At 41.1% G+C, this 25,870-nt stretch overlaps 1 protein-coding gene across 6 annotated transcripts in view; it reads left to right on the top strand.

Moving 5' to 3' along the window:
- pde4ca (phosphodiesterase 4C, cAMP-specific a) overlaps window positions 1-25,353 on the top strand; it is a gene marked incomplete at its 5' end in the record, with an annotated part of 43,831 nt that extends 18,478 nt beyond the window's left edge. For 4 of the 6 annotated variants that reach the window (XM_083928109.1, XM_083928112.1, XM_083928110.1 and 1 more), the window contains 14 exons: window positions 12,252-12,443; window positions 14,061-14,097; window positions 14,838-14,911; window positions 15,015-15,067; window positions 15,932-16,044; window positions 19,328-19,421; window positions 19,558-19,730; window positions 19,836-19,934; window positions 20,085-20,249; window positions 20,341-20,440; window positions 20,630-20,784; window positions 20,899-21,021; window positions 21,640-21,822; window positions 21,983-25,353. In XM_083928109.1, the coding sequence (XP_083784235.1) occupies window positions 12,252-12,443; window positions 14,061-14,097; window positions 14,838-14,911; window positions 15,015-15,067; window positions 15,932-16,044; window positions 19,328-19,421; window positions 19,558-19,730; window positions 19,836-19,934; window positions 20,085-20,249; window positions 20,341-20,440; window positions 20,630-20,784; window positions 20,899-21,021; window positions 21,640-21,822; window positions 21,983-22,468 (2,047 nt within the window). In that variant the 3' untranslated portion in view covers window positions 22,469-25,353. Of the gene's footprint in view, window positions 1-12,251; window positions 12,444-13,380; window positions 13,426-14,060; window positions 14,098-14,837; window positions 14,912-15,014; window positions 15,068-15,931; window positions 16,045-18,233; window positions 18,371-19,327; window positions 19,422-19,557; window positions 19,731-19,835; window positions 19,935-20,084; window positions 20,250-20,340; window positions 20,441-20,629; window positions 20,785-20,898; window positions 21,022-21,639; window positions 21,823-21,982 lie in introns of those variants that run through there. The other 2 variants (XM_083928114.1, XM_083928113.1) reach the window with 2 other exon arrangements.
- Window positions 25,354-25,870: the final 517 nt, after the last annotated feature.

Raw genomic sequence — 25,870 nt, 5'->3', positions numbered from 1 at the left:
TGTCATGGCATTTGGTTCTGACATTCATGTCTTCCAGTTTTAACTTTGGTGATACCTTAAATTTCTTGTAGCACCATCATCGGGTTTATGACCCAGAAAAACAAATGACATTACCTTCAGCTGTACTTTGTGGTTGCTGCTAATTAGCAAATGTTATCATGCTAACATGCTAAACTAAGACGCTGAACGTTGTAGACATAATACCTGTAAAACATTATCATGTTAACATTGTTATTGTGAGCACTTTAGCATTTAGCTCAAGTACAGTCTCACAGAGCATACTCTTAGTCTTGTTTTAAGGTGTGTGTGTGTGTGTGTGTGTGTGTGTGTGTGTGTGTGTGTGTGTGTGTGTGTGTGTGTGTGTGTGTGTGTGTGTGTGTGTGTGTGTGTGTGTGTGTGTGTGTGTGTGTGTGTGTGTGTGTGTGTGTGTGTGTGTGTGTGTGTGTGTGTGTGTGTGTGTGTGTGTGTGTGTGTGTGTGTGTGTGTGTGTGTGTGTGTGTGTGTGTGTGTGTGTGTGTGTGTGTGTGTGTGTGTGTGTGTGTGTGTGTGTGTGTGTGTGTGTGTGTGTGTGTGTGTGTGTGTGCGTGCGTGCGTGCGTGCGTGCGTGCGTGCGTGCGTGCGTGCGTGCGTGCGTGCGTGCGTGCGTGCGTGCGTGCGTGCGTGCGTGCGTGCGTGCGTGCGTGCGTGCGTGCGTGCGTGCGTGCGTGCGTGCATGGTTTTTATTATTTTAATTAAAAATTCAATGTCTTGGTTAAAAGTACAGTCATTTGCTTCATGATGGGTCACAGAAGCTGTATTCTGATGCCAAATTGAAAATTAAATGGTGGTTGATGGCTCCATTAGTTTGAGGCATGCTGCTCTCCTACATTTACTGCCTGCTGCAGATCCACAGGCTATTGATCTAATTTCTCTTAACGCTGTCTGCACAGGGCCAAGTATGAAATGAAGTGGCAATGACACAGAGCGTTGTGTAGTTATGACAGCCAGGGAATGGATGGAAAAATCCTTAAAGATTATTTCTAAATAAACCACTGACAGCAAATACAAGTATGAGCTTTGCTGAATGTTTGGGAGTGAGAGAGTGATTTATCCACAGAGTCATTTAAAAGGAATCAAGAGTCTTACAAAGACGGTAGTTTTGGCAGGTTGCATGTGAGTGAAGTAACTGAGGTATAGCTTTGTAAAAGCATTTCTTAGAAACTTAATACTCTCTCCTGTCAGTTCAACCTGGGAGGAGAGGAGGGGGAAAGAGCAATCTTTATCTGCACTCTACACTCCACGCCAAATCTGTGAAGCAGCTTTTCATTTTTTTTCTTGTTATAGATACGTTTTTGGACATGAACTCTTTTATATAGATAAACCCCACATGTGCCAGAAGTGTTACTAAATTTCTGGGGCCAATGTGGCATAAATGAATGAATCTGTGCTTTTAGTCACAGTACACGGATTTTCTCATTTGAAGAAATTATTAAGTCATCCCATGCCCTCCGCAGAGCATAACTCTCACCGGTCCTGGCGAAGGGGAAGATTTTGTCTTAATAAATGTGTCTGAAAGTCTTTCCAAAGCATTTCTTATATCATCAGTGGCTTTTAACGGCGTTCTGGCCCACAGGGAAGCGTCACCGACCATCATTTATCTCCCTCACAAGCAGAAGAAACAGGTCCACTGGTGTTGGGTTGCAGACCTCACACACACACACACATACTATACTCTTGCAGGATGTGAAGGCTCGTACCTGTGCGCTTGGTCACAAACACTTGGATCATTTGTAACGAGTGTTTGCAGTGTGACAGGCGTTTTGGACTGAGTACTCTCCTATAATCCCACAACTTTATCGTCCAGTGACGAGCTTTCCAGACACAGTAAGTGTGCAAGAATCATTTTTCATAGCGTGACAGAATAATTACGTAATTATGTGCCTGTGTGTGTCCAAGTCTAAAGACAAGTTGAGACTTTTTTCCTGTGATATTCAAGAGGATTTGGCATCAAGGTACTTTATTTACCCATTATTCGTAATTTTGCCCAGTGTGCTGGACCTTATATGCTTGGTTCACCACTGTGACAATCTTACTTTCACCAGTGGCAGGGCTTACATTTTATGTTAACACCCACGTGCTTATTATTGGATCTAAACTTACCTTTAAGCTCCTAAAAAGAGAAACAGTCTGAACTTAGAATATACCAAGTTGATTTATGCTGTCATGCCGAATCCACATATCGGGTGCATAAGGGTTTATCATGTATACCAGCTGTGTGTGCGTGCGTGTGTGTGTGTGTGTGTGTGTGTGTGTGTGTGTGTGTGTGTGTGTGTGTGTGTGTGTGTGTGTGTGTGTGTGTGTGTGTGTGTGTGTGTGTGTGTGTGTGTGTGTGTGTGTGTGTGTGTGTGTGTGTGTGTGTGTGTGTGTGTGTGTGTGTGTGTGTGTGTGTGTGTGTGTGTGTGTGTGTGTGTGTGTGTGTGTGTGTGTGTGTGTGTGTGTGTGTGTGTGTGTGTGTGTGTGTGTGTGTGTGTGTGTGTGTGTGTGTGTGTGTGTGTGTGTGTGTGTGTGTCATCATGGTAAATTATGGTCCTGGAGACAGCTACTGTAGTGGGAACTACAGAGGAGGATTTGAGTATTTTGCCAGGTATTTATATTTCTGCCTGTTTGCGGGAAGATTTGGACGCCAAGATACGGTCACAACAATTCAAGTGTGTTGAGTTTGTTTGTTTTATGTTACTTTATTGTTTGTATTTGTACAATAAAAAACAAACAATAAGACAACAAGCAACATCAATAAATACAAAGGAAAATTTAAAAGATAATAATAAAAAGAAACAGATTGTGCCGGTGAGATTAAGATAACCCATAGGGCTGTTAAGGAAATCTCACATAAGGGATCGTTAAATGTAAGAAAAGTCATCTAATCCACAAAGGAATCCACAGACGAGAGTTCAAAGGTGTGGTCCAAGCAAGGGTGGTGAAAGTAGAGTGGAATAAAGTAGGGCAGTCCCTGCACTTTAAACCCCTGTCCCAGTTTGTCATAATAGTGAAGTAATATCATTGTTGGGTCTCTGTAAATCATGAATAAGTCATAGTGTGATCTAGACTTACTCTATATGTTAAGTGTCTTGAGATAACTTTTGTTATGATTTGGCATTATAAATTGAATTGAAATGAATCATCACCCATTTATTTCTCTCTCTCTCTCGTTAGTGTGACCTTAACTCTCTCGCTCTTCCCACATGATGTCTGATGTTTCTCTCTCGCGGTCTCATCTAACCTCAGGAACCTTTAACACTAATACCTCACACTGATCATGTTACAACACTTTTATAGACTGGGTTCTGAACTTTTCTAAACCTTTTTTTCTCTCCTCTCTTCACTTCCTCTCTTCAGACCCACCACTTATGTTCATTTCCCCTCCAATTCTTCTCCTCTCACTTCAGTGTTTTCTTTGCTGCGCTGTAGGAACCTGGAGGATAATAATCCTTTGTGTGTGTAAATGTGTGTGTACATAGGTAGTGTAGGAAACTCGCTGTTAATCTCTTCTGGGCTCCAACCGTAGACTGTATAGTCCATGGCTCCAACTCACTCTGGTTTATTAACCACAGTCACTGCCCGTGCTTCTAACATGACGCTGTAGTCCTTAACACAATGTCATACTGCAATTAGAATATGTGCCTTATTTCAGTTCACTAAGGGAAAGAAAAACAGCAGTATTTTAACCTAAGGAATGTGTTTACAGTGGAAGATTGATTATCCAAGCCTAAGTTTGTATTTTCATTTCTCAACTATTTGACTGTACTCTAATTGTTGGAATTCTTTACAGCTGATAAGAGCTTATTTAACGTAAAAATAAACTGTAGATTTTTAGGAAAGAAAGAAAAATACTGCTTTCGAGTTTATTAGTTCAAAAAGTCAAATCAGTCTTTCCTCTTGCTCTCCATACACCTCTCTGATCAATGTACTCTACCAAACTAGCTCACACTTCACCAGTCTATCCATGATTGACAGAGGGACTGTCCTCAGCAGACACTTCAACAGACAGAGGTCAGCGTGTGCTCCACATCCTTCTTTGTATTGTTTTCCAAAGGAAAGGTCAGAGGAAGAGGGCTGGGCTCTGAGATAACGATTACAGGCTTCAGATAGGGAAAACTGAGAACACAGTTCTAGGGATGGGAATAGATACGATTTTACTGATACCAATGCTGGTATCGATTCTGCTTATTTGTCCAATTCTTTATTGATCGCAGATCAATTTTCTGTGTGGAAAACAAAGTAGGTCTACACAGGTTTTCAGCCTCAACGCAACTGTAGTAGTTTCTCAAAATCTGAAAATACTGTAGATTAAAATGAAAAGGCATTTGTACGACCTTATTTCTTTTATTTAGGTTTTCTTAGTCAAAGAAAACGATCTGCTTACACTGTGTGTGTAGCGCTTATGTTATTATAACACTGCGCTTTGGACCGTTTCTGCTCCTTGTTGCAAGTTTGAGTGTGATTATTGTTATTTTTGATAATTTTTTTGCAATTCACAACTGTCAGAAAAATATGTCCGCATTGATAAAAAGGAATTCATAAGCTCGGAGGCGCACGATTAAGTTTCAATTTGTCACCGGATCTCCTCCGTATTCTCATCCTTATAAAGTTCATATGTAATAATATTTGCACACACACACACACACACACACACACACACACACACACACACACACACACAAACACACTCTCACACACACAGATATACACACATGCATACTCACTTTTTCTGTGTCTCTTGCTTTCAGCTGCTCTGGGTTCATAGCAGAATGAACTGTACTGATTTAATCACAGTGGACAGACTTAAGTGCAGTCAGACAGTGACCACACACACACACACACACACACACACACACACACACACACACACACACACACACACACACACACACACACACACACACACACACACACACACGCACACTCTTGTGTAATTTATAAACCAGCTGCTGGTGTTGAAACAAGTCAGTGAGGTGGTGTGTGTTATAAAGTAACATAGTCTTTGATACAGTTACAAATTTACACATTTTACACACATTTATTCCATTCTCTTCAGTGATAAAATATTCTTGACTGGTTCATTGCATTAATTAAACAAACCAACTCTTAGCAGTCAACAGGTGAAACAAAGCAGTCTCTTACAAATCACTGGCTCTATACAAACATATCCTATTAATACAGTAAGTCTCTATCCTAACTGACTTGTTTTATAAAAAGGTCAAAGAAATGATTCTGTGTTCCTGCCTTTCTGTTGTGTCAGCTAACACCACATCGGCTCACATTCTGTTCACTGCCTGATTCTGAACAATGCACATACAGGGTTATCACAGTTGCATAATGTCCATGCTTGAAAGAGGTTGACATATTGCCTCTGTTTTTGTTGTTTGTGAAAAAATACATGTCTGAAAGGTAACTGTTTGTGTTGCTATTCATAAATACTTTCCGAAATAATAGCAGCTAAACTCTTCCAGTTTGGTGTTACTTTGTGGAATACTTTGAGGGGGATCTACGTGATGTATGCAGCGTGTCGCCTCATGTTTTTTAACCAGGGGGATTAGTCAGTAACAGATGAGGGCACAAACAGGGAAAGCTGGGCGCCCGACCTAATGTTCTCCTGCATGCTGTTGCCCACACAAGAGGTGTACCACTGAAATCAGTAAAATAAACAGTTTTGAGAAACTTGCTTTCTTGCAGGAAGTTATATTAGAAGATCGACACTGTCATGGTCTGTATGCTATTAAAAGCTGCAGCAATCAGGTGGTAAGCTTAGCTTAGCATAAAGACTGAAAACAGGGAGACAGCCTAGCCAGTTAGATTGGCTTTAACAAACTTTGCAACCCCTAAAGCTCATTAATCTCATTTATTTAATCGCTACAAAACCAAAGTACAGCAATTTGACGTTTTACTGGGGTTATATACCATACTTTTTCTTGGCCAGCAGCAGTTTCCAGGCAACCAGTGGAAACTCTTGTAAGTTATTGTTCTAAACGAGGAACTCGGCCTTCAGTATCTGGGACACATGCTCTACCAGGTGAGCTACCCTGTGTCCCACTGATACTAAAATATAGTCCATAGTAAAAATTTTGCCCAGGAAGCAACAAGCTAAGACAAAGACAGCCTGTTTGAGTTTCGACCACAATTCAAATTACAGCCAGAGTAGGTATAGAGTTTGCATAAAACTATTGCAACTTAATGTAGGTGTACTGTGTACGCATAAACCTCCACCAGGTTGCCACAATTTTCAAATAACATGTCACAGGAAAGGAGAGGAAGGGCAAGACAAACAAACAGGGTGGTTCTCTCTCTGTGTGAGGGGCCACAGTGAAAACAAGACGGCTTTTATCCCAGAACACACACTGGTGACTCTTCTGTTATACATAGAAAATGTCACTGTGAATTTGAAATTGCTCCAAGAGTACTTTGTAAGGCCTGTGTTTCTGATGTGGTCAGATTTACCACCACTGTGATTCACTTTGTCCTAGCGTGTTGAGCTTCAGGGTGTGGACTCTCAGCTGTTAGCGTGAACTTTGTGGTCTCATTAATCTCAATCCTTGTTTGCTCTGCACCATCTTTTATGTGTCATGTGCAGATATGTACAGCCTAGACTATAATAACTTTTACTGCCCTACCCCCAAGGTTTGTTAACTTCCGACTGCTTTCAACACACTCACGTAATAGAGATTATTTCAAATTACCAAAGGAAATACAATACTCTCTAGCATCACAAGATGAGATCTGTGTTACATGTAATAGCCTAAATGCCTTCTTTTAAATGTCTTTTGAATAAATGGCTGAACCGGTCCTGCCACTCGGCTCTGGTGTAACAAATACTACCTCTGGCTGTGTCAGGCCTGGGAATGATGAATGAAGGTTCAGATGACAGCTTGTCCTCGTTTACAGGCCTATCTTCTCTCCCCCTTTTCTCTCTCGTTCTGCCCCGTAGCTCCTCCTGTATTTTAATGCTCCCCAGATGGGATTGACGTTGCCGTGACAGGCGGTGACGCATGCGGAGTGTCATGTATCAGGGCCACTGACAGGTTACCATCAATCACACTTCGTACCAGCCAGCCACTTAAATAACAAACGCTGTAACACACTCTCTCTTTACACTTTTTTTGGGGGGGTTTATGATGCCAAGCCAGAAATGTTGGCTCCAGTTTGGTCTTTAAACTACAGAAAGTAATCATGTGTGAGTGTGCACGCCTTTGAGGCAGATGTGAATGAAGCCCCCATGTGTGAATGCAAATGCCAAACCTGGATGGACCTATTTAATCGCCTACAGTCAAAATGTGTTTCAGCTTACTTATTATCTTTTATAATAGATATCTTCTTGACCTTCTCTGCATATGAACGTTTCTTAGTCTCAGTCTCACAATATAGGGCTTGGTAATAAGTTAATTATCATCTATTGACTTTCAGTGTAACTCATCATCTTGATAATATAATATATAATATCACTGTATTGTGTTATTGTTTTACAAAAATATGTTGCAAATTGAAGCCAAAAACTAACAAAATTGGTCATTTAAGTTTTTCTGTTGCACATGTGAAGTCCTTTTTTTCTAATTTCATAAAAGTTTAAAGCATCAAACATCAATTTGATTATTTCATTTGTGATTTTGCATATATTCACTATTCACTATTGTTTGATAGGTTTGCTTTTCCTGAAAAACAGTTTGAAATTCAAATTGAAGAATCACTTAAACAGATATTAGGTTAGTCAAACTGTTGCAGATTAATTCTTTATCAATCGACAAATCAGTGACTGGACGGTTCCAGCTCTACAGTATACTGTATTTCTACAGTGGCAAAACCAGACTGGCCCGCTCCTGCAATCTCACAAAAGCCCAGTAGAGGGACCCTGTCCTCAGTGACTTCTTAAATCCATTTCTGTTTTCCAGACAGCACCTACTACACACATCAGCCATCACTCACCAACCAGTTTATATTGTATATTATTAAACAAAACCCTCCCACTCAACAGTATTACGTAAAAAAAAAAATCCCGTCTGTTTTTAGTTTTTTTTTTATCACTTGTAGCTGAAAGGGAAGAACAGTGGAGGTGGTGGGTGCGACCGGCTGGCATGTGAAAGACACCAAGACAATAGAGTCGTATATGAAGACCAGCCATCCAAACAGCACCGGCGCCTCTGTGGGAGCTTCCTGTCCGGACGACGTGCACGCTTAGCCTGAACACTGACCTTTGACCTCTTGAAATCACAAAATGCCTCAGTTGACACATTTAGTAGGCTACATATTGTAAAGTGAATGCCCAAAGACAATGCACAATGGAAGTTTTTGTAGTTTCATGTTCAGAGCACATTTGCTTTGTCAACATTCCCTGCTTTAAAAGATATAAACACCTGCTGCATGTTTTTCACTATTAATGTATTATATACAATACGGCAGTAGATTTCCATTCCATCTCTAGAAAAAAATCTATATGAAAACCATTTGATCCCAGCACTTGTGTTAATAGTTGCAGTGGGCTGATACAGTAACAGACAGAAAAAGCAGCAAAATATAATGTCGACCACAAACAAATAACACAAAAATATGGCTTCAACACTGAAACAACACCTCTCTGACACAGTGCTACAAAAACTGACCAAATTAATCTTCACACTGTAGATAGCTTGTGTCTTAAAATCATTATTTTAGCCTAGCATGGATCCCCATTCGTTGTTACCTAGGCAACAACTGGTGTTCTTGGTGCGGTGTGTACTCTTTATTCATATAAATGTAAGTGAGATCAATGTGATTATTAAGAATCATGCACATTCAGAAATATAACATTGTGTGCGCGTGTAAGTAAAAGTTAAATAGTCCAGTGTCGTGTCGTCAGTAAAGACTCTATTCACTCCCCTGAAAGAGAAGAGATAACTGGAAGTGAAATAGCAGTGAGGGAAAGTCGTGGGCGATATTTTGATCTGTGATCTAAATTTAGCTCAGCATCGGCTTCAAATAGAAACTTCTCCATAAATATTCATGGACGGCGGGAAAGAAATCTACTGCTCTGTGATGCAGAGAGAAACGAGAGGGGAGGGGATTGCTATGTATTCTACCTGGAGCTCTATTTTTAGCTGCGTCGCTGCCTCTCTCGGTCTATTCCCTATGCAGGGGAGGCTAAATTTAGCTGCATAGAGGCGGAAACGTCATGCAGGAAAAAAACACAGAAACAAGTTTATGGTCAGAGCACGCAGGAGCAACAACCCGAGGTGTAGCATCATTAGGGAGCACAAAACCAGATAGATGGAGACAAGGATAAAGAGTGAGGAGTGGGTGTAGCTCCAAGCTACATGTGTGCTTGTAACTGGGCAGAAATTATGTGTGTACTTACAGATCAAAGCCATTATAGGTGTGTAAGGTGGCACGTTGCACTGCTGCAGCACAGACATTTACACGTAAAACAGGCTTAATTCTTAATTTTTCCGTAAAGGTGATAATTAATCCTCATACCTATGACAGACACAGTCAAAAACACTTTGTACACTTGCAGGTATGCACCAATGTGAGCCACACTGGCCTTCTCACACAGATAAAAACACCCTCATGTGCGTGTCTCAATACAGGCTGTACTATCTTCCTCTTTGAAAATTTACTCTGCCTCACTCCTTGCCCTATTTTACCCCTCACCCGCTGTCTTTTCTCCCTCCCTCTGACTTCTCTCCCTGGCTATGCATAGTGCAGTCAGTGTGTGTGCATCTGTCACATGAAGGGAGGGATGGGGCTTCTGACACCGAAGTGTTATGTAATAGCCAGTAACACACCAGCGTCTTGTCCTCATGCAGCATCCTTAGAGGGGAGCAGGATGGGGAGGGGAGGCAGGGAGGCACTGGAGGAAGGAGTGGATATTGGAATGAATGGGATGTTTGCATGCTGCAGTTGGTGCATATACCAATAACAGATATTATACTGTAGAAAACTACAGCCTGTATTTTTCAATGAGTCAATTTTTTAGCATTTATGCTATTAAAGCTGTTAATAATAATAACGATAATAAGGATGCATGGTCCCCAAATGATGATCCCTCTGACTTTGGTGATTTTTCATCTTGCACCACGTTTGTAGTTTGGATAGATTGCCCTGAAATTTGGCACACGCACTCACTTCCCCTCCATCAATGTAAACTAAGATGGTGCACATGGTATACCTGCTGTGCATATATTACATATACATAAAACATATATCCCCTTGCATAGTGTAACACAGCCAGCTTTAATAGAATTAATGCTTAAATTTGATTCCAGTGAAAAATACAGGCTGTAGCTTTCTACAGTATAATATCGGTAGACTAGCAGAACCTGAACACAGATTGTGACCATTCCCTTCAGCCGCATAGTCACTGAAGTACATACTTGATCCCATTATCACAAGCCACATGTCTCCTAAACATTCGGACACCAAATGGCATTTTTCAGACAGACAAATCAAGAGAAAATCAACTTTGTTTTGGGACTTTTTCTGTCTCACTCTTGCGAGATCTGGTAACGCAGCTAAGCTAACATCAACCAATGTTCAAAAACACCTCAGAAAACTATTGTTTGTAATATTAAATGTGGCCGCAGAGGAAAATATATATATTTTTATTTTTGAACATTTCCACCGCTGTATTTATTTGAAAAAGATTGAATGTGCGTCTTAGCGTTTGCCCGTCCAAAATCCTCCACGTTCTGCTAATGGTTGTTTTGTTAAAGCGTGGTTTTCTACTCTGGAGTTCCTCAGACTGTTTAGAAAAGGAGACGTGTTGCAAAAACGGAGCTGCAGATTCTCTCTGGGTTCACATGTCAGCAGAGGGGCTGTGGGAAAATAGAGATGAGGATCAAGGCAGAAACGTGCCCAGACTGTGAAAAAAGGCTCTGTCGTGCCTTTATTTGGTGTTTTTCTCTGTAGTCGGATCTTGTTTGATCAGGAGGAACTCCTCACCTGAACGCTGGGCTATTTTAAGACTAACACTCACATGACCCCCACGTCAATACTCTGATGCTAATTTTATACCTTCTGGATGTTCACACACACTTGTGCCTCAGCTGCATGACATAACACACAGACTTCACACCTTTAATGAAGTACACATCATGTTGTTCTTTTCATTTCATACAGACAGGCTGGCTGGAAGTGTCATTCTTGATTTTCAGATTTCATTTACACATTTTTGTTGGCATCTTTGCACTGTATGTCATTGATTTGATGTGGGTGTCTTTATGGTTCACTTGGTGGTGGTTGCCTTTTCTGCAGCAGGAGGATCATTGATATGAAACCATCAGAATTAGAAACCATTCTGTCTGTGGCTCCCAACGCCCCCTCATTGTGCTTCCTGTCTAATTTAGTTTTTTCTTAAGGACAAATTTAAATGCAGGGCTGATTTTAGTCTGTGTGACCTAAGAGTGTGATAACTGCACTCCCACATATTTCACACTGTCAAATGTGTCATTGTAAAGCTCTTTTTTGGTCTTTGCTGGTTCATAATGGTCCTTCTAAATCACACTATTTCCTGTTCAAGTGATAAAAATGGATGAATGCTGTTGCCCAGTGATGAAAGCTTGTGATATTTTTAGATTTGGAGTATTGTATTGTGTATTCCTTTTCTCCCTTTCATTGTTACTGTTGGAGCAGCACCAGTCTATCTTAACTGGAGTTGACCTGACACTCTATGGCCACAAGCGCTACATTTTCATCACCAAATGATCCATAGCGTATGGATCAGTCCTCATTGATCCATGTATTTGTCTCACTTTCACGTCCATATAGCCTTCTGCGCTCACTTAAACGGATTTGTTCAATACGACACAGCTGTAACGATCAGTCAGTCAGTCAGTCATCTATTAGTATTTCATTTGTTTCTACCTGATGCTACAAACAACCACAAGGTGACAAAGTATGTTTGTCACAGAGACGTCTGCAACAGATTCATAAAGAACAACGTGCTTCCTGAAGCAGACATTGTTTTATATATATGTTCAAATTACTGTAGTGGTAGGAATAATTTTTTAATGGGAAAACGACCTGTTGTTAATGCTTTTACATGAAAATCCTTCCAACAAGATGGATGGACGGATGCTTCTTTCATTTCCTTTCCGTGCTGTGGAATAAATCTGCATGTTTGTGTTTTTCAATCGATTAAATGTGTTTTGAGTCATCTAACTTTAATATATTCTCTCTCTCTCTCTCTCTCTCTCTCTCTCTCTCTCTCTCTCTCTCTCTCTCTCTCTCTCTCTCTCTCTCTCTCGTAGTTTTGATGTGGAGAATGGATTGTCAGTGGGGCGCAGCCCCCTGGACCCCCAGGCCAGCCCTGGCTCTGGTCTGGTCTTACAGGCCAACTTTCCCCACAGCCAGCGGCGGGAATCCTTCCTCTACCGCTCCGACTCTGACTTTGACCTTTCACCTAAAGGTCCTTCCAGGAACTCCTCCACTGCCAGTGACCTGTAAGTCCATTTCAGTTGTTCCACAAGTCCATGCTGTTGATACTGTATGGCACCTTTTTGTGAACATGAGACACTCTACTACATAGTGTATAATGTTTTATATTTTCCCTGATTGTTTAGGAGGGTGTTAGTTTTCCTTGATTTATTTAAGATCATGACAACCTTTACACCGTTCAGAACAGGTAGATGGTCGATCATAACAACCAAACAACAACACTGAAGTTAGCAGCTAGGTATGAAGGGTCATGGTTAAGTTAAGGTTAAAGACAGGGCTAGGTTTCGGGTTTGGGTTAGGTTAAAATAACCATCTGTTTTTTGATGCCTGTGCCGTACGCCAGCGTTATCGTTCGCTCTATCATCTACCCTCAGAACAGTCCACAGTCTCAATAGTTCCTGCTACTTTTATGTTGTGTGCTTACTTTGACATGACATACAAAATAAGGACATTCTTTACAAAACTCAGACTCTGCAGCTTTTAAATTCCCACTAAAATTATTTATAGTTGCCTAAATAGTGTAGCAAAAGACTTCTCCATACTGGGGACCAGTGTAACATTATACACAGTACGTATTTGTAGTCTGATTAATGCCCTTTAACTAAAAAAAAGCATGTCTGTAAATATTTTTCTCTTCCTTGTGTTGAGAGGTTAAACATTGAAAGATTCAGATTGGTTTACAGATTGGCTCCATTACAAGCTGCGGCAAACAGTTGTGGTCTCAAGTTTATTTGCAAATTTAAAACAAGATTTTCTGGCATTTTATTTGGATTCCTAGAGAGCGCTCTGAAGCCAAAAGGAAATTGGAAGAATTTGGAAAATTACTTGTATGTTGTTTCTTTTTCACGCTGTTTGTGTTTTACAATATGTCCCTAAAACAACCCCCTACACAGTTCATAATGTCTAAACACCTTTAAGACTCTCGCCTATCTGTTTTTAAAGGGAAGAAAGCTTGAAGCACTGGGAAGTCAACTGGTTGTCATCTCGGTGAGACATGATAAAATAAAGAATAAATAAGATAAAAACACTGACTGTCCCCTTGAAGCCCTCTCCTGCATTCCCTCTAGATGGCTTCATAGCCATTTCCCACCTCCCTGCTGACAAATGTGACTTAATATTAAACACTTCACCCCCGTTAGACTCCAAAAAACACCCAGCTCTGATTTGTTTGTTTTTGCATGTAACACTTAATCTCAGGCAACCAAGTCTGTGTTTTTATTTACTTTTGAGTTTTTAAAAAGTTTGTTCTTATATCACCCACCCTTCCACCTTGCCCAGTCTGTTTCTTCACCGACCTTACTATATGCAGTGCATGACATATTTGTTTTTTGACAACAAAACATTTTAACAGAATTATGATAAAGGGAGTGATGAATGAGGATATCTGAGTAAGTAAATATAACTAATGATCTGGCTGCCTGGTTGCACAGACAACCTAAGTTTTGTTTAACTAAAACTGATATTAGGTGCAGATTGGTTTAAATGTATTTCATCTTCACAACATTATTAAGCCTTTTTATCTAACACATATGAGTTATTCAAATTTAGGGGCTTAAAGATTGGTCCTCTAGTCAGTCATTGTCTCATGCCTTTTCCTCTGTCTTTTCTGTTCTATGTTGCAGACATACAGAAGACATGATTGTCACACCATTTGCACAGGTGAGTCCTGAAACCTTTCCATCCAATCTTTTGAAATCAATTTTCCCTTTTTTGTGCTATTGGAGAACTTGCCAGATGGTTGAATAAAAAATAAAATCACGTTCAGTTGTTAGCTAACGACAGCAGGTCTTAATAAACTATAACAAACTCCAGATGGTACGAGAACAGGCTTCACTGCCTCATTGGAACAGCCCCTCAGCATTATGTTGGCCCCGCGACAGGATCAGGCATCCCGCTGGTGTTGCCTGGCTCTTGCGTGGGATGTGCGTCACACTTGTGCTCACTTTACATCTTGAAAAAAACGGTGAAGCCAATACTGCTGGATCATGCTGTTTAAATTTGCATGCATGCCGACAAGGGATGCTACATGGGTCAAGCCTGGACACCGGATACTCTGTGAGCTGAGTCAGTGTTTGGCTACAGATGGAGTGACAGACATGACATAGACGGTTGTCAGTGGTGCCATCAAAACATCAGAAAGGGAGAGGGAATGCCTCTGTGTAGCAATTCAGCTTAAGGGATGAACTCAACAGTTCTAGTATCTGGTTTCAAAGGCTCGTCAGAGATTTACATTAAGAAGCATCTATATCTGTAGCTCTAGTTCAAGATGAGTTAATTTAAGGCATGTCCAAGTATTTAAAGCTATGAATTTAGTGGAATCTGTGGTTTCATTATATTATAAATGTTATGTACGTCACATGATGATCTCGTACATTCAGTCTCCTGTTCCTATCTCATAGGTCCTTGCCAGCCTGAGGACAGTCCGAAGTAACTTTGCTGTCATAACTGGGCAACAAGATCGCACAGCCAGCAAGTAGGTTTTTAAGAAAATGTGTGAAAATGAATCTTTGAGCAATCTCTCCGTCACACCAGACAAATATAACCATGCTCTGACTTTGGATGGTCTCTGTCAACAGGGCGCGATCCTCAAGCAGCAACCCACCATCCATGTGCAAGACCAGCCTTGCAGGTCGGTGCTGCTGTTTACTAATCAATTTCCTATTATCAACACCGACCCTGGTCAGAAAGCCAGAGAGACAGCAAGGACATAATCATGATTCAATTAGTGAATTTGTGAAACCTCAGTACCTAGTAACACAGCACAGTAATGAATTAGTGAATGAATGTGATTCACAAATACAGTACATGGGAAGGGTGTATTGAGAACATTTATTGAAGTAAAAGCATCACTACCTTGATGTATGAATACTCCTTTAAAATCGTGCATTGAAAAAAAAGTACAAATGTTGCATTGAAAATATCCCTAATGTAATAGAATGTAAGTAAGTGTCAAAAGTATCAACATTCTTTGTCTACAGCAGTTAGATATGACTGATATACAGTCAGTTAAATGTGTGCTAAATGTGTGGAACAAGCTGTAATATATGTTTCCGAAAACACAGCTACATTCCCCACGCACCAGTGGACTCCCAAAGTGTTTAACAAATAAAGAGTCAGCAGCTTCACTTCACATGCTGTCTTCCTAAAGCTCGACTCTGCCACACACACTCTGACACTCCTCTGGTTTACCTTATCTGGCCCTGTTGAGCTGCTTTAACACATTTATTTATGTTGTTGTAGTAAAATCAGGAGGTGTTGTATAAATAACAGAAGTTCCTGTATTAACCCCTCAAGTTCCCTCATAAGAAATCGAAGAATATATTACTTACGCCCATCCCCAGCAAGCAGTAAATGTATTTAAAAACTACTATTTATTCTCAAACAACAGGAACAGAAGGTTTACAACAATCATTTTTAAAGTTCAAACACTATCTGAATGCTCTCTAGGAGTTGTATCCCTCCCATAATGCCTTTCTGTGTGTGTCTGTTACAGAGGAGCCTCATCAGCAGCTGGCCATAGAGACTCTAGATGAGCTGGACTGGTGTCTGGAACAACTAGAGACACTGAAAACTCGACACTCTGTCAGCGAGATGGCTTCCAACAAGGTACTTCAACATAATACAATCACACATTACCAACAAAGTGATATACTGAACATGCACCTGTCACAGGATAAAAGGTAGATACACACCACCGCACAGGGTAACATTTAATCGTGCAATGTTGCAGTGGAGTGTACTCGCTCTAATCTGTACTGTGATTCACCCCCCCGAAGGATTTTATTAGTCATGCCCATCTCATCAAGGTCAAACCTAGTGCATTTTTAAGAATACAATGCTAATATTTTAATAATAATCATCACGTTGAAAAAGTTATTATTCAGTGCTTAACCAAGGTTCAATATAAGCTCCCGATATCTATAAATATCAAGCACTTTTTTCAACCACTGTTGTTCTCAGCTTCAGATGAAACCTTTGAGGCCAAAATTCAGTATTCAAATTAATTAAATTGAAATGGTGTTTTCCTTTTAAGGTGAAATACGTCAGCATTTTTTTATTAGAACGGATAATAAAAGCAAAACATAATTCATGGTAATAATTTTCTTCAGTTTTTCATTAATTGAAGGTAATCTTCTGCAGCGCAAATTACTGTGAGTTTCAAGTAGTAGTGTGATGCACTGTAAGTGCAGTTTGGCTTCACTGATCTCTAAACAAATATGAAAGCTCACTAATGCAAAAGAATCCATAATAAAAATATGAAAACAACCCACCATCCATCAGCGGATGGAAGAGGGGCTTATTCCATGAATGAGCGGGATGGTTTCATGCATTCAAATAGAGACTAGACACTCAGACGCACCCTTCCCCCCACTCATGTGGAGAGAAATGTGAATGAGGTAGTGGGAGCAGGAAATGAAACGGCATCCCCCCATCCATTCTTCCTCCATGCATCCCTCTCCTCAGACTGATTTCATGATTACATAGCCCACTCTACATGCGCATGCTCTTCATGCTAACGTGCACACACACTTCCTCCCATCATATACATGTAGAGTGCTCGCGTTGCCTCCCGTCACATACATTGCCTGCCTGGATACCATTACACACGCTACACGCTCACGTGGCGAAAGCTGGAGCTTCGTGGGAGGGAAAACCCCCCATTGCTGCAGATCAGTCAATGAGCAGCTTCAGTCCATGCTGACACTTAGGAACAAAGGCAGGCACATGGGATGCTGTAGTGAACATCGCTTCTGCATCTCTGACAAACTTATTGAACAGTTTTGTTTATAATCTATTTTGAATTATACCTAAAAGTGTCTTTGAGGAAGAGTGAAACCTCTTGAGCCGCATAAACATTAATACTTGAATAGCTCAATTGAGGAAATGCTCATTTAAATCCACTCAGAATGGGTTTCAAAGCTGTTAACAGTCACCACCACTGATGGTGCTGAATGTAAAAGCAAATGACTTCCTTTCACGTATCGTCATAAAAAAACTTCTGTTATAATCTCATCATATTTTATATCACCTTAAAAACATGGTTAATAACAAAAAAAAGTTGGGTACCCGATTTAGAAAGATTAACTGCCCAACGTGTGCCAGTGAAGCATTCGCATTTTCAATGATCAACATACTGTATAATTGTCATTATGCTGGGGCAGGCTGTTTTGAGTGGATTTCTGCCCTAAGATATTTATCTTCGGTTTACGATCCTTTTCATGATAATGGTCAGTATTTCCCACATCTTTGTGGTATGCGGTGTACGGTTTTTATTTTTGGCAACATGAATGAAATCCCCTCCCTCCATCCATTCATAGCTTTTCCTTCATATCTTCTTCAAACTTGGTGCACATGGTCTGTCTCACAACCTCCGCCTCCGACACACTCAGCCCTGCCTACTTTGTACATCTCCCCACCAATGACAGCCTTCCGTCTCTTCCAACCTCTGCTGCAGCAGGCGCCAGATTGGCTGCTATTCTTAGGCATTTTTGGAAGGAGGCGGAGATTAGAGTACCTCGTTCTCCCTCTGTTTACACACATAGGGGAGCAGGCAGTAACTGAGTGAATGAGGGAGAGTCAGGGGGAGCGATGCCTTGCATCCTCGCATCCCACCGCATTCCCACAGCTATGCTTCCACACTCTTGTTCTTCCATGGACCTCTGAATAGTTTTTTTATTTCATCTGTTCAGCTCTTACTGATCAAATCTTCCGCAGCACTAACCAGTGCACTGTCTTGCTCGCTTTGGATTTTGCTCAGGCAAGCAGTGAAGGAGCACAAAGTGTCCCTGCTGTCTGTGGAACAGGCAGTTCCGAAAGAGGACCAGAAAAGCTCAGCTCTATCACTCAATTTCATTTTTGCTCCCATGCTTGACTTTGCGCTGAAATGCCAGAAGTGAGTTATGCCATCTCCATGTCGTGGATGTTCATTCAGGTAAGGAGAGGCGAGGGATGAAGAGGGTGGGAGGGGGATGAGACTGCTCGAGGCTCACATGTTGCTTGTTTTGTGAAGAAGTGAACAACTGGTGGTTGAGATGCGACAGTGGATTAGATTTGTGGATTTTTGATTTGATAAACATGATCCACATGTGTGCTTGGGTTCGGGTGCAAGCTGCTAGTAGTAAAATCAGCCATGCATTTTTCTGTGTCCAATCATAAGCTTCTGCTCTGTGTGACGTCAGACACACACAAACACACGTGAATGCTTCAAAAAAAGAATCTAGGTGACATTGGCGTAACCATACTGGCTGTATTTATAGATGATTAATGGTTGTCAGAGGAGTTTCTCAGAGCGATGACTTCAAGTAAGTTAAATTAAGCATTTTTCAAAATGACATTGTTAGTCTTTTAGCACAGGGGGATCAACAGTTGTTATTCTCACATTTAACTTAGTCCCTCTAAAGCACTTACATTACATACACCAAAAAACGGAAGGTAAAATATCAGACACAGGGTCATAAAAGTTAAAAACCCAATTTAAACCTAACAGCATTCAACAAGTTTACATTTCTTAATTTTGTTTGCAGAAAGAAAGACAGATGTTGTCGATTGGATCTGTTCTCATCTGTTTAACATTTAAGCAAAAAACATGTGTGATCAAACTCATGGAGTGTGTGTGTGTGTGTGTGTGTGTGTGTGTGTGTGTGTGTGTGTGTGTGTGTGTGTGTGTGTGTGTGTGTGTGTGTGTGTGTGTGTGTGTGTGTGTGTGTGTGTGTGTGTGTGTGTGTGTGTGTGTGTGTGTGTGTGTGTGTGTGTGTGTGTGTGTGTGTGTGTGTGTGTGTGTGTGTGTGTGTGTGTGTGTGTGTGTGTGTGTGTGTGTGTGTGTGTGTGTGTGTGTGTGTGTGTGTGTGTGTGTGTGTGTGTGTGTGTGTGTGTCTGTGTGTGTCCTCAGTTCAAGAGGATGCTGAACCGAGAGCTCACCCAGCTGTCAGAAACCAGCCGTTCAGGGAACCAGGTCTCAGAGTTCATCTCGAGCACCTTCTTAGGTAAAATACCTTCACTGTGTATGTTCCACAAGCTGTACACAAAGATATCATAAACGTCACATGTTATTGTTAGTGTAGTGTTGCTAATGTGATCATGAGGAGACTGTGGTGTTAATATCCTGTCTTCACCTGACAGAGAAGCAACATGACATGGACATCATGTCTCCCACCGCCAAGGAGAAGGACAAGACGAAGTGGCCCATGTCCCAGATCAGCGGTGTGAAGAAGGCCACCCACAGCCCCAGCCTCGCCCCCTCCACCATCCCTCGCTTTGGGGTCAACCCCAGCCAGGAAGGACTCCTATCCACGGTATGAGGACACTTGTTCATCTCTATTCAAATCATTCTGTATTGTTTTTAATAAACTCTGCATTGTACAGTATTGTTTAATATTTCTGCTATTGTCCACGGGCAGGAGTTGGAGGACATAAACAGATGGGGTATTGACATCTTCAAGGTCTCTGAGTATTCTGGGAATCGCCCACTGACGGTCACCATGTACACCATCTTCCAGGTGACACATCTCATACTGTACTTTCTCAAACATTTGAGAACAAGGCAGCAAATGAATAGAGAAAACAATAACCCAACAAAGACACTTCACACAATAAATGATTGAGTTTTATCTTGACTGAGCCATGCCCTTTCTCTCCTGCTGCTGTAGGAACGTGACCTGCTCAAGTCCTTTAAGATCCCAGCAGACACTTTCATTACCTTCATGATGACTTTGGAGGATCATTACCATGCCGACGTGGCCTACCACAACAACATCCATGCTGCAGACGTGGTCCAGTCCACACATGTCTTACTGTCCACCCCTGCTCTGGAGGTAGACACCTTAATGCATCCAAGAGAAAGAGCAGATACAAACATCAAATTACACATATTAACAGTCCCTGCCTTTTTTTGTGTTGTCCAAGGCTGTGTTTACTGATCTGGAGATCCTCGCCGCTCTGTTTGCAAGCGCCATCCATGATGTAGATCACCCTGGAGTTTCCAATCAGTTTCTCATCAACACCAGTGAGTTTGCATAGCTCCACAGGGATTATGTGAAAGTGTGTGGGTGCTGAGTGTATTTAACTATGTAAAGGAAGTGCCTGTACTGTATGTACACGTGTCTATGTAGAATTGTGTTTGTTTCTGCATAAATTTGTTTCCCATTCAGGTGGTTTACAGTGCTTTATGTAATTATTTTTTTTGCACCTTCAGACTCAGAGCTGGCCCTGATGTACAATGACTCGTCAGTGCTGGAGAATCACCACCTGGCTGTTGGCTTTAAGCTTCTGCAGGAGGATAACTGTGACATCTTTCAGAACCTCAGCAAAAAGCAAAGACAGTCGCTGCGCAAAATGGTCATTGACATGGTGAGACACTTCAGTGGAAGCCTTGTGATTGCAGACAAAGAACTGTTTCTGTCTCAGTTCAGGAATTGCCTGCAATGTAACAGTGTGTTTTTAATTTAAATGCTTAACCTACAGGTGCTGGCCACAGATATGTCTAAACACATGAACCTACTAGCAGACCTGAAAACCATGGTGGAGACCAAGAAAGTCACCAGTCTTGGAGTCCTATTGCTGGATAACTACTCAGACCGTATACAGGTGAGACACATTTTGCCAATTATTCATTTACAGAGTGGCATTAATCTGTATTAATATGTTAATAATTAATCAAATTACAATCTGTAATGTGGCAGGTGTCTTCATAGCATGTAACCCTGTACATTTAACAAATAAAGGATTATCTTATCTCTTCTCTCTTATAGTGTCAAATCATAACAAAGTTTACGGTAGAGTAAGTCTAGAGCACACTATGAACAACGTACACTCCCCATGAACACCAGTGACGAGGAAAACCTCCCTTTGGAAAAGCCCCATGGCTCATTGTGGACAGCCATCTGTCTTGGCCGGTTGGGGGAAAGGGATAGATAGACAGAGGAAGAGAGAAAGATAGAGAGACCCAGAGATGATAGTCACTTGTAGTTTTTCAAATATTTCAGATCCCTTCAGCACTACAGAGCATTTTCTTTCATCTTTCAGCTCATTTTACTCCAAATCAGTGCCATTGTTTCTCCCTGTCTGCCGTGTGTTTAAATAGGCAACTGTCTGCTAACTGTTTGCCACCAGCACTTTACAGTGTAAGGTGTTTCTTTGCTATAATGCTGTAACTCATAGTACTAAGATTGCTTAGGTATCAATACATCTCCCCTTTCACCACAGGTCCTTCAGAACATGGTGCACTGTGCAGACCTGAGCAATCCCACTAAGCCTCTCGAGCTGTACCGGCAGTGGACCGACCGCATCATGGTGGAGTTTTTCACCCAGGGGGACAGGGAGCGGGACAAGGGCATGGAGATCAGCCCCATGTGTGACAAACACAATGCCTCAATAGAGAAGAACCAGGTAAAGTATTGAAGGTGGAATACTGAATTGATGGAATCTACTGTAAATTATACTGAGCGTTACATTGAAATGTAAAAACTAATGAAGAACATTTGACAGAAAAGGACTCGAAGAAAAAGAGTATTATCTATAAATGCCGCTCTTTGTGTCTCTCTTTCAGGTGGGTTTCATTGACTATATTGTTCATCCTTTGTGGGAGACGTGGGCCGACCTTGTCCACCCAGATGCTCAGGAGATCCTGGACACGCTGGAGGATAACAGAGAGTGGTACCAGAGCATGATCCCCCACAGCCCCTTACCCCACCCAGAGGGCCCGGAGGAGGGAGCCCTCGCCGGGGAAGCCTCAGTGCTCGGCGGAGGCAGCAGCACCATTTCAACCGACAAGTTCCAGTTTGAGCTGACCTTGGAAGAAGAGGGAGAGTCCGATACAGAGAGTCCACCCGAGGAAAAGGAACCTGAACTCTGCAGAACTGATTCTGGCAGTGGATTTGATGCAGTATCTGCTACAACGCACCTGCTCACCAAAAAGCTCACTACTGAGTCAGACAGGACGTTTTCTTTAGACTCTGATAATGATATGGCAGAAGAGAGAGAAACAGACCAGGAAGGCGTCTCGGGGGTACCTCGCTTCAGACTTGGCACATAGCACCAGTCAAAAGTTGTATTTCTTTTGGCCTTTTTTGTTCATTTTTCTTGATTTCGGTGCCTCCTCTTCTGGCACTCCCCTTCTCCCACTCCAGCCAAACACCACCATCTCTGGTTTCAGCGGACAGGGTGACAGCGGGCCTCGAGGTGGGGAGTACAGGAGTGCGATTGGGTGTGGAGGTTGTTAAGAAAGTCTGAGGTTTTACACAGCAGTCACTTGCACTGGAGAGAGACAAACTGAGTCATTCTTCTAATAGAGGACAGGAAACCAAGTTTCTGACCGGTCCTTTGTGTTCTGTGTCTTTCAGTCAGACATACTGTGGATAAAGTTCTACAGAGACAATGAGAAGTTTAAAAAAAACTTCCCTTTTACCAGCCAACCCAAGGTCTACTACGGAACTGTCTTATTCTTTTGTGAAGAAAGTGAGGAAGTGATGAATGAGTGTAAAAACACAATGTCTTGTTAGACATCTCGCCACACTTCAGTGGCGTCATTAACAGGAGTGATACTGTTATTTCTGCCTTTTTAGTTCTCTGTTGGGTCATTCAGTTGTGTTTCCTTTAGGTCTATATGCAGTGAAACGCGGTAAATGAAGATACAGTAATGGAAGACTTTAAAGCAGTGTAAGCAAAGTAATGACAGGAAGGAGCTATGCATGAATTTATGCAGGAAACTTTAAATGTAGCAGACATTTTCGAGTGACAAACATTATTATTGTATACGTAGCACTTATTTCAGCTGGTGGTGCACAGCCCATTTAATTGTGTTCAGCAGGCAGAAGTTTCATAAGAAAATGATTATGATGAAGTGGCTGGCAGTACATATTATTTTGAGATTTTCAGTTTCAGGTTTATTATTTCCATTTTTATAATCCTAAGCTATAGTATTGTCAGCAACAAAACTGAGCCAGGGTCAGTGTAGTGTTATAGAGTCGAGGAATTACATCCAAAGCAACGTGGGCTGTGCACATGGTGCCTCCTAATGTTGACAAGTGGAACTGAAGTTCTGGCATTGGAAGCAAATGATTTGCAAGGTTTTGCATAGGCCTGTATGCAAAATACATTCAAAACGGATTTAACTGTACGACTACCCCAAATATCAGTTATGTTTCAGTTTTGTTGCTCTTTTGATTCTTTTTGTTATTTTATTTTTTTCATTTCAAATCACTAATTTTTGCATTCTTAATATCTGGTACCCATTTTTATCAGTTTGCCTTCAAGTTGAGCACTTTACAGAGAATTAAGGAACACAATGGAGGCTGCAAACCCGTTTGTCAATGGCTGTTCTACAACAGCACAGACATCATGCAAAAACGAAACGTTACAGTACAGCTACGAATGCATTAAACTATCCATTCAAATCCATTACTACATAATGGGATCCATACAGCATCCACCGACTGAAATACTGTTTTTGGTAACATCCACTTCCATAAATGACTAGACTGATAAGGTCTGTGTTAGACAGTTTCCCACACCAGATATTTTTTCATCTTTTTTGTCTCATTGATCAATATTTCGCTCTTCACAGGGACATAGTCAATGACAAAACAAGTGCCAAGCAAGCATGACACAACCCGTACTGTAATTTCCATTTTGCCACTGGCTACTTTCCATCAGTGACTGATAAAGTTGGTTGATTGTAGCACCCTCTGTGCCAATCTGACCCTAGTATCTCTGTTCCATATTTTCTAACTCCTGCTGTTCGAACAGTAACTGAAACTGATTTTGTCTTAAAACAGTGATGTGCTTTTGTGTGTGTGTGAGTGAATGGCTGGGTTGACTTTTTGATGTATTTGCTAAGAAAAAACCAAAGCACTTTGTATGGTACTTTTACAGTTCTGCACTTCCAGTACAGTTGAACATGTATAATGTGACTGTTTCACTGTTTTTTTCTGTTGGCAAATGGCCTGGTGGTTGAGTTGAATTGCACAGGCTGGGCTACAGCTCTTAAAGGTCGGATGTTGGAGGGACTGAAGTTTGTTTTTGTTGTTGTTGTTGTTCTTTTTATAATTGACTGTACAAAAAAGTGTTTTGTTGAAATGCATGACATTGGCTCCAGGAAACTTACAAAACCACAGCCCGTGGAGAGACTTGCTTTATGTTATTACCATGAAACAGAGTAAATCCTGTTTTAATGTGTGAACGTGCTGAACAGTTGTTTTTGTTTTGCCTTATTTTCAAACTTGGGATTTATTTTCTGGTCATAGATGTGTTCACTGACATGCTGGAGTAAAACGTGCAATCCTTTCTGTAGCCATAAACAGCACAAAACAGACCAACACTCAAGGATGCCTTCAACTTTAAGGACTATTTAACAACAGCTTAACCAGCACCACATGCAAAGATTCAGTCTGTCTCTCTGCGTGTCACTAATGGTTTGAATTTGTACATTTTCCTCACAGTGCTTCATGTACAGTTTATTTATTATTTCTATATTACCTGTCAGAAACGATGGAACACTAGACTTTTTTAGTCTGAGGTGTTAGTACTAATGTGTAGCTTGATGTGAGAGAGTCACACAGGACAGATTTCGACTATTGCTCAGCGTTTTTCCCCTTCTCGTTTCATTTATTATGTAGGCAAATAACATTATACATAAGCAAAAATACTCACTTTCAAGTTTTTCTTGGTATAAAAATAGTTTATTGACAGATTTCTGAAACATCTCTCATCTTCCGTCTTCCTCTGTTTCCACTGATCTGGTCAGATCACATATTCACGAAGGGTGTTACAGTTTAAGAGTGTTGCTCTGAAGTGAAGATGACATAGTTACACAGCCTCAACTCAACCTGTCAGTATTTCCGTTCTTAGAGATTTTACAAATATGGGTCATGAACTCTGCAGCTTTGACAATCCAAACTCTGCTGTTTAACTGCGGGTGTGTTTGCCCTCTCTCCAACTAGAACTGTATGCCTTGCCAATAAAGGAAAAACTCTTCACTCTTTGATGTTTTGTTCTCTGCTTTAATGAGGAAACTAAATAATAAAACATAGTAAGCCTCCTCATGGGTCAGTCATTACAAAAGTCACTATTCAGCCAATCATTCTTCACAACGCTCCAACACTTGTTTTAAAATCTTGGTTTCAAAAGACCGATTTTTAAGGCTGAATTTTGGAGGAAGGTGTATAAAATATGCAAAAGATACGGCCATAAAAATATGGAGTCTCGTGGTTTTATTATTCACTTGTGTAAACATCTTATAGCTTCAATAAAGAGTAGCAACGTGATTGTACACAATTTAAAAATGATAATTTCACACAGTGTGGAATAAAGTGATGAAGTTTTTAATAACCTTAAAGCTTCTTAATAGCAAATTAAAAAGGCAACACTGTTCAGCAGAGGTGGAAAGTAACTTCATAAGTACACTTTTGAGGCGCTTTCACTTTACTCATTAATAAAG

The sequence above is a fragment of the Echiichthys vipera genome, assembly GCF_963691815.1.
Source record: "Echiichthys vipera genome assembly, chromosome: 15".
NCBI lineage: Eukaryota > Metazoa > Chordata > Actinopteri > Perciformes > Trachinidae > Echiichthys > Echiichthys vipera.
This window is presented reverse-complemented; position numbering and strand designations above follow the sequence as displayed.